Below are 8,821 nucleotides of genomic sequence, written 5' to 3' on the forward strand. Positions count from 1 at the left end.
GCACAATAAGAACACGTGTTATATTCCTCCAATTTCTTTTGAGGTTGTCATGGTGATGGAAGGCAAAACTTTGGCGACGACACAATCACAATCTGCTGCATTTCGCACAAACCATCTGCTCGTTTTGAATCTATCCGTTTCCGATCTACTCATGGGAGTTTATCTGATCATGCTGGGAGCCGCTGGTGTCAGATACTCTGGAAATTATTGTGCCAATGACCTTATTTGGAGATCAAGCGGAAGTTGCACCACAATGGGGGTATTGGTTTTGCTTTCAAGCGAAACATCAGTGTTTACAATGGTTCTGTTGACCATATTCCGACTGTATGTTGTGAAAAACGTAAGTGAGGCAATTGTATTTTGACAAATCATGTTTTACCAACTTCATTGAACCGGTGACGGCCAAAATTTTATGACAACTTTCTCTTTGGAAATCTCCCGAAACCTATTTTATCACTCTCACAGACATCGCTAGATTCTAAGCCTGACATGAGAAACGAAAGTAAAACTAATATTGTTAAAATGACACAGTTTTGCCCAATTTGGGAACTACAGAGTAGAGAAAGAGGAAACAATTTCTAGTCCGATATGGGATTCGAACTGACAACTACATTCCCCGTCCCTTTTGACATAACCACCGAGCTTGCAAACTTATTGTTTTTAGTGAAAACACGTGAATGTTCTGTTTTGTTTTAGCCACTCGATGCATCCTTAAAACCGGAATTAAAAACTGTCATCCTTTCCATTATCCTCTCGTGGGCATTCTCGTTTACAATTGCTTTTATTCCACTCACAACTCAACTTCAACATTTGTTCGAAACCAAAGCTTGGATGAATGAGAATCCGTTTTTTGATAATGTTGCAGTCGACTTCTCTAGTAAGAAATTGTCGTTAATGTTGGTGATAAAACCAGTTTCGAATGACACTAGCGCAGCGTATACAGGCATGAACAGCTTTATGGGTCGATTTGTAACTTTCCAACACAACTTCACAACCAACGATTCCCAAGTACTCAACACTGCCCTCATGCGAGTGAATGATGCTAATTCCTGGATGGATTTTATGGATATTCTAGAGGATTACAATTACACTGAGCTATTTGATATTTCTGGATATTTGGGGTTCGTTTTTATTCGCGCAAAATGTTCAATTATATCGCTACAAAATTGTTTATGTGTAGATATTACAGCAGCAGCAGTGTTTGCATCAGCAAACTGTATGTAACGACCAACGACAAGGCATGGGGATATTCAATCGCCATCATTACATTTAACTTCCTGGCCTTCATGTTCGTTGCAATTACGTATATTTGGATTTACAAGAAGTCAACTGCCAGTGCCAGGCAAGTGAACGAGAGACCAAGAGATGGAAGGGCGGCAACACAAAACAAAGGTAAGCACATTCGTATTTGCATAGACATTATACCATTAATGCTGTTTGTTTCGGCAGAAATGCAAAAGAAAATCCTCCGACTGATAATTACCGATTTTCTCTGCTGGGTTCCAATTTCCATCATGGCATTTGTAAACTTCAGCGGATTCCCTATGCCGACAGTGATGTACGCTGTGTCAGCAATTATCCTGCTCCCCATCAACAGCTCTATAAATCCACTCATCTACTCCAACGCCCCGAAACTGCTTTATGATAGAGTCCGGGATGGCCTACGTGCCGTTTTCAGACGCCAACCACAGGAAGAGCAACAGGAAAATGTGGCTGTGGTTGCTAACCGAGAAAACTTACATGTGGGTGAAGCAGAAACCGATCTGTAAATAAACCTTGCATTCCTTGCATCGAATGGATAGAACCGAGTCTTGTTTCTGACGTCACGCGAACCTTCCATGTGTAGAATCCTATTTACTTTGAGATGGCAAAGTAATTACAACATAAAATTGATATGTCAAGTTACAACTTTCCATTTAAAAATCTCACAAGTAGGACAAAGTAACATCTTTGACGTCAGACCCAAACAAAAGAACGAAAATACGTGAATTTTGGTTGGTGTACTCACTCCGTTTGCTTAGTTTGGTTTTTAGTTGTATTTTGTGGGTCTTCATTTTATGTACCATAGTATGAGTCACGTGATGAGTGGATCGGACTCGTCGTCCACATTCCTTTGCTTCCAGTGACTTTTTTGTTGTTTTTTGTTTCTGGATCAATGTTTGCTTGTAAATATGATAATATGATGTTTTAAACATTCCATGCAATCAACTCATGCAAAAGAATCTATATCGACAGATGAAAATATAATCTGCTACCTTCAAATATCACCAAAAAAAGTTTAAAACACCCCCCCCCCCCCCCTAAGACCCCCTCTCACACGCCTTGTACATAAACTTCGCCCTGTGTATTTTGTATATCATGGATAATTATATTTTACTTCAAACAATATGTCGTAAAATTCTTGGTAGGACAAACTCGCTGTGTAAATCGCATCATATTTCACATTCTATCGTTAACATTGCATCAAATGTCCAGCAGCAAGATTTTTCGTTTGAAGTTTTTTTTTTCTAACAATCAATTACTGTTTGGCACTCAATATCAACTGGTTCGTTCGCGGCTAATTTAAACTTTCACGAAAATTTAATCGTTTTGTTGAATGTTTGCTGATTGCGCATATTTTGTGATACTTGTTGTTGTTATCAATAAACACAGTGTTGAGAGGGTAAAAGTGTGTGTATTAAACCTGTGTTTCGCCCTCAACACACCTCTTCGACAAGCCACGGTTACGTTCGAGAAAAAAACGGGAATAATTGTTTGCGCTATATTAGCGTAACCCACCTCTTGTTATCGCCTTACGCCATTTGTTATCAATGATTCAGCGTCAGTGTACGGTAAAAAACACGCCAGTGGGCGATCGAGTGCAAATATCTGTCGGAATGAGTAAATTTGTGGCATACTCTTGTGGAAAGGTTGCCCGCTCTTCTCTTCGAACAAAAACATCGAAACAAGACAACCTACTACCTTGCTCACTCTCCATTCTGAAGTTGGTTCAACAGAGCTGAGATGCGAGAGCAGCGACTGCTCGTCGTCCCGTTGCATGGCAACGAATGATTCATCAACATAACGTCCCCAAAACTGAGGAGGGCTGACTAACGTTGTCCGGTGTTCAATCGACTCCGTTGTAAAGCTCGAAACCACAACGGAAAGTGGAGACCAAATGGCTGTAACAAATATCTTTTTATAAGGATTACCTCTGAAACAAAGGTAGGTTGCATCCAGGACCAAAGAAGACATCAAACAGCTGTTTTATGTGCTAAAACGTTGTTTGTTTGATGGTTGATTCACTAAAAGAAATCATAAAACCGAAAATTTTGAAGTTTGGCGTAAATGAAGGAAGTAAGCGGATTGCTGCTCCAATTCTCTGTGACATCATAATCAAATACCTGACCAACCGCCATTATTTCTGTGCTTATTTAAATGTCATGTTTATCTCTCAAATTTGTCGGGTATTCTGTAAGTCCGGGATTCGCCAAATGTTTTAATATTCATCCAAACCCGAATGTTGATCGAATCATTTTAATTTTGCACAAAAGCACTTGAACATAAACAATAAATATAAATGTCATGGGCACCGATAAAAACCACAAGGGTTATCCTGTCAAGAAGTCAACATTAAATTTGCCAGACTGGCCAGCGAGGAGCGCCGCGCACGAAGCTGTCAATCAACTTGCAACCATGGTTGCAACGTCATGATTATGGAAATATTTGAACGCTGAGCAGGAAATCAGTCGTCACGCTGTTGAAGAGGGAGACCGAGTGTTGAAACGAAAATCTGCGGGAAAGCGGAGCTAAAACTCAGGCAAAGTGATTTAATTTTGGACGAATTCTTCAACATTACGCTGGATAATTTTAAATCGAAAGAAGTCAACACAATACACACCAACTGTTTAATCCGCGCCATTCTATCACCAACTCCTGTAAATATTTTCTTCATTTGACTTTAAAAGTCTAATTTGAGTCAGTAATTAATGCGTGCGTCCCAATATGGAAATACTACAGCACTCGTACACGAACAAGGTAGGCTTCAGATAAAGATATTCGTATTTTCAACATAACCTCATATAAAATGTATTATGATGAAAAACAGCGTTCTAACAATATAGTAATGGTTGGAGTTATTAAATGCTGCCTACATATATGCAGTCGTTTGATACAGAATGATTATTACGCCATCAGGTTGTTGACCACACGTGATCATTAATCATATTTTTTGTGTTTTGTCCAAGGTTTTCTAGTTATTGGAAAGCCTGGCGTTAAAAGGGATGACGTGGCAGTGATAACTGAAAAAGCGAGAACTCACCTCACCAAAGTTTTGAGGTAAAATAGCTTACTACTGTACACTGTCCAGTAAACAAATGATATTCAGGTATGGAATGTGGGTATGACAAGAAATGCATGTTTAATCACTTTTGGTAGTAAGAAACTTTTGTAACGGGCAACCTTCCTGTAAGTGCAATTGTTCTACTGGAATAAAGTTGATGAAAATCTCAACACAATGAAAAGTGTCAACTCCATGCTCAAATGAACAGAAGATTATTACAGTTTGTTGATTAAGTATATTTTACAACAGACACATAATCAGCGAAACAAGAAAAATCACTTGCAATGGAAATCTATTAATTACACTTGATTATATATTTCTTTTCATTTGTATATCAACGACACAGCTTTCAAGTGGTTACTGCTGCTCATGTTGGGCTTGATTACGATCATTTAGAATCCGGTGCCAATGTTGCGAATCCAACACGGTTGTTGGCGATATCGAAAGTTGTGTAGTAATTTCTCATAAACATGACACCAAAGATCCACAATGGACCATCTTCTGACATGATGTTTTCGCCGAAAAATCCCAAGAAGCAATTCACCGAAAGCTGTCATCAAGGAATGAAATATCTACTTAGTAATACCGTAAGCACAATTTAACATTAGATAAAGACGCCCTAAGATAAACACAATACTTTAGCGGTTGACAGTTTCTTGTATCGAAAAGACTTATGCAATAGTAATGGTGACAATTTCAGCATTTAGTCGTCACAGATTTTATTGGACCCATAATATAAGGTTGGAATGAAGGTATACTTCATATGTTTAAGTGCAAAGCATGGTTTATGAAACCAGTGTTGTTGCAGCAGTGTCGCACATCGAATTGATATTGTCCCAAAAAAAAATTCGCTTTTCACGGAGAGAAAATTTTTTAGGAATATACTAGTTTAAACCAACCGTTATGACGTACTCCTCGGGTGTGAGAACGTAATTGATGCCGGAGAGAGTGAATGTTATATTCGGCATTCGATGCTTGTCCCCACAATTCACCGCATATTGAATCTGCAACGAACAATATAGTTTAGGTAAGCTCTTAAACCGCACGTAGCAAATATTTTTATTTTAAACTTTACATCCATGGAAGTTCTAATAGCTCCAACAGCCTTGGCGATCATCGCGACTTCACTTGTAGGACCAACAAAAACGTTATCGCCTGAACCAATCATTGTCAGACAACCACCGACACAAGCTTTGGTACCAGCCTTATCTCCAACACTTATACCATCCAAGGAAATTTGCCAGTTATTCTGAAAGTCAACATAATTTATAATCAAATTGAAAGACATGGTGAGACATATCAGCTTGCGTGCGCCGAGTGGATTGGTAACAAAAGAGAAAAAGGGTTTCCGTTAGTTTTTATGATGTGCAAATGGGCAATTAACTTACCTTTCCAACAACTTTATGGTAGTTAAACTTTCCAGTGAATCTCGCAGGGTTCACTCCACCCAGATATAACTCTCCACCATCTGGTAGTGACAAATCTCTAAATTATGATAGGTTCAATAGGAAGGACAGGAAAATAAATAGGTCGTTTGCAATGCAATTAATAATTCTCGGATTCGAATAACCAAAGCAGGATTATTACATACAATGATTAAAAAAAGCCTTTAAAACGAATAGCTTGTCCGAGTTTCTGACCGCGACGAACGCCTTTTTTTGTTGAAATTATTCAAGCACAATTTCGCAACTAATTTACCTGTTAAGATAGAATGAGAACTGATTTTTTGTAACTATCCCCTTTTGAAACATGTGATTGAACATAGGTGTATAGTTCCCACGTGGGAAATTCATTCCAACTATTCCGTCAAACCAATCGTCTCGAAGACCATATGGAGTTTCAATCATCTCAACAAAGGTCTGATTCACACTCACACCCCCAACCTGAAAAAATATTATGGTTTACCTTTAATGATGAAAAACTTACCCAGTGTGTTACAGAGATCACATCTTGACTACAAATTCCTGTAAAGTCATCCGTCGAGATATTCTTTCCGATTTTAACATATGTTGAAGAGTCAGCACTGTTATATTTGTGATGGTTGGCTGCGAAAAAAACTTGTAATTTTGAGACAACGCACAAGCGTGTCGACCATGTTATACTCACAGCATGCAACCCTGTTTGTGTCACATTTAACCGCGGGCACCCAAGCGAATTCCCTCAATGTATCAAAAAGGACGATAAATATTTGTGGAGGGGTTCCTATTCCAATTTCTCCCAAGTAAAGCATCTAATATAGAATATTCTAGTAAGTTAAGTTGTGTTTTTATACATGAGATATTACATTATAATAGTTTTGAAGAAGCACGGAACCAGCGGCCTTTGAGGCAAACAGAAGTTTGTCGTTTCGTTTCTGGAATTCGTTGACAATTGACTTTCTTTCCATTAAACTTTGGCTGAAAATCTCGTGGCGTTGAAGATTTATTCTTCAAAAATGCCACACATTAGACCTCGAGATAAGAATGATACAACAAACAAGAAATATTTTACATTTTGCACAAGCACTAGTAAATGGTTTTCTTGGGTAAGATAATCTGATCGACAAATGCCTTAAAGTTTAAAAGATCAATAAGTTTTGCTGTCGTCAAAACTGTAAACATGTAAAACATAGTGAACTGATTTCAAGATGAATCACACTCACATGTGAGCACTGCAAAGTGTTGCCAACAAAAATAACATCAAAATTTTTTTCTTCATCTTTCCAATCTTGTTGAAAACTGTTATAAACTTACACAAGAAAGCAACTAACTATCGACAACCCTGCAAAAGTGAAGAGCAGCGAAACTGAGTAGAATGGTTTAGACATGGTAGGAGTCCGGAAAGATGGCGTCACGCAATAGTTGTTTGTGCGAAGTTCCGTCTATACAATATCGAAGAATTCCTTTACAACAATAGAACGAACGATTTTGAAGAAGTTTCGATATTGAAGAAGCAACTTTACTTAATATTCTGATAACACGACAGCCCTGCAAACCGTGTTGAGAGGGTAAAAGTGTGTGTATTACACCTGTGTTTCACCCACAACACACCTCTTCGACAAGCCACGGTTACGTTCGAGAAAAAAACGGGAATAATTGTTTGCGCTATATTAGCGTAACCCACCTCTTGTTATCGCTTTACGCCATTTGTTATCAATGATTCAGCGTCAGTGTACGGTGAAAAACACGCCAGTGGGCGATCGAGTGCAAATATCTGTCGGAATGAGTTAATTTGTTGCATACTCTTGTGGAAAGGGTTGCCCTCTCTTCTCTTCGAACAAAAACATCGAAACAAGATAACCTACTACCTTGCTCGCACTCCATTGTGGACTTGGTTCAACAGAGCTGAGATGCGAGAGCAGCGACTGCTCGTCGTCCTGTTGCATGGCAACGAATGATTCATCAACAAAACGTCCCCGAAACTGAGGAGGGCTGACTAACGTTGTCCGGTGTTCAATCGACTCCGTTGTAAAGCTCGAAACCATAACGGAAAGTGGAGACCAAATGGCTGTAACAAAAATCTTTTCATAAGGATTACCTCTGAAACAAAGGTAGGTTGCATCCAGGACCAAAGAAGACATCAAACAGCTGTTTTATGTGCTAAAACGTTGTTTGTTTCATGGTTGATTCACTAAAAGAAATCATAAAACCGAAAATTTTGAAGTTTGGCGTAAATGAAGGAAGTAAGCAGATTGCTGCTCCAATTCTCTGTGACATCATAATCAAATACCTGACCAACCGCCATTATTTCTGTGCTTATTTAAATGTCATGTTTATCTCTCAAATTTGTCGGGTATTCTGTAAGTCCGGGATTCGCCAAATGTTTTAATATTCATCCAAACCCGAATGTTGATCGAATCATTTTTATTTTGCACAAAAGCACTTGAACATAAACAATAAATATAAATGTCATGGGCACCGATAAAACCATAAGGGCTATCCAGTTAAGAAGCCAACATTAAATTTGCCAGACTGGCCAGCTAGGAGCGCCGCGCACGAAGCTGTCAATCAACTTGCAACCATGGTTGCAACGTCATGATTATGGAAATATTTGAACGCTGAGCAGGAAATCAGTCGTCACGCTGTTGAAGAGGGAGACCGAGTGTTGAAACGAAAATCTGCGGGAAAGCGGAGCTGAACTCAGGCAAAGTGAAAATTTAATTTTGGACGAATTCTTCAACATTACGCTGCATAATTTTAAATCGAAAGAAGTCAACACAATACCCACCAACGGTTTAATCCGCGCCATTCTATCACCAACTCCTGTAAATATTTTTTTCATTTGACTTTAAATGTCTAATTTGAGTCAGTAATTAATGCGTGCGTCCCAATATGGAAATACTACAGCACTCGTACACGAACAAGGTAGGCTTCAGATAAAGATATTCGTATTTTCAACATAACCTCATATAAAATGTATTATGATGAAAAATAGCGTTCTGACAATATAGTAATGGTTGGAGTTATTAAATGCTGCCTACATATATGCAGTCGTTTCATACAGAATGATTATTACGCCATC

At 38.6% G+C, this 8,821-nt stretch overlaps 1 protein-coding gene across 1 annotated transcript; it reads right to left on the reverse strand.

The window, feature by feature from the left end:
- Nucleotides 1-4,670: 4,670 nt before the first annotated feature.
- On the reverse strand, nt 4,671-7,085 carry LOC145896014 (cathepsin D-like). The gene is made up of 9 exons (XM_082984807.1): nt 6,963-7,085; nt 6,606-6,747; nt 6,428-6,551; nt 6,260-6,366; nt 6,020-6,204; nt 5,710-5,806; nt 5,397-5,570; nt 5,221-5,325; nt 4,671-4,871 (listed from the first exon to the last, which is right to left on the reverse strand). Exons 1-9 carry the CDS (start codon nt 7,016-7,018, stop codon nt 4,710-4,712), a joined length of 1,152 nt encoding a protein of 383 aa, XP_082840933.1. The 5' UTR covers nt 7,019-7,085; the 3' UTR covers nt 4,671-4,709.
- Between the last annotated feature and the right edge of the window lie 1,736 nt (nt 7,086-8,821).

This window comes from Ascidia mentula, chromosome 3, assembly GCF_947561715.1.
Source record: "Ascidia mentula chromosome 3, kaAscMent1.1, whole genome shotgun sequence".
NCBI lineage: Eukaryota > Metazoa > Chordata > Ascidiacea > Phlebobranchia > Ascidiidae > Ascidia > Ascidia mentula.

Excerpts from the sequence above, each read along its gene's own strand:
- LOC145896014 (XM_082984807.1), bottom strand. The coding sequence starts at position 7,018 with ATGAAGAAAAAAATTTTGATGTTATTTTTGTTGGCAACACTTTGCAGT. Across the intron at positions 6,748-6,962 it reads ACACTTTGCAGTGCTCACAT|AATAAATCTTCAACGCCACG; the intron begins GTGAGTGTGATT and ends GCATTTTTGAAG. Across the intron at positions 5,326-5,396 it reads CTATTAGAACTTCCATGGAT|ATTCAATATGCGGTGAATTG; the intron begins GTAAAGTTTAAA and ends TGTTCGTTGCAG.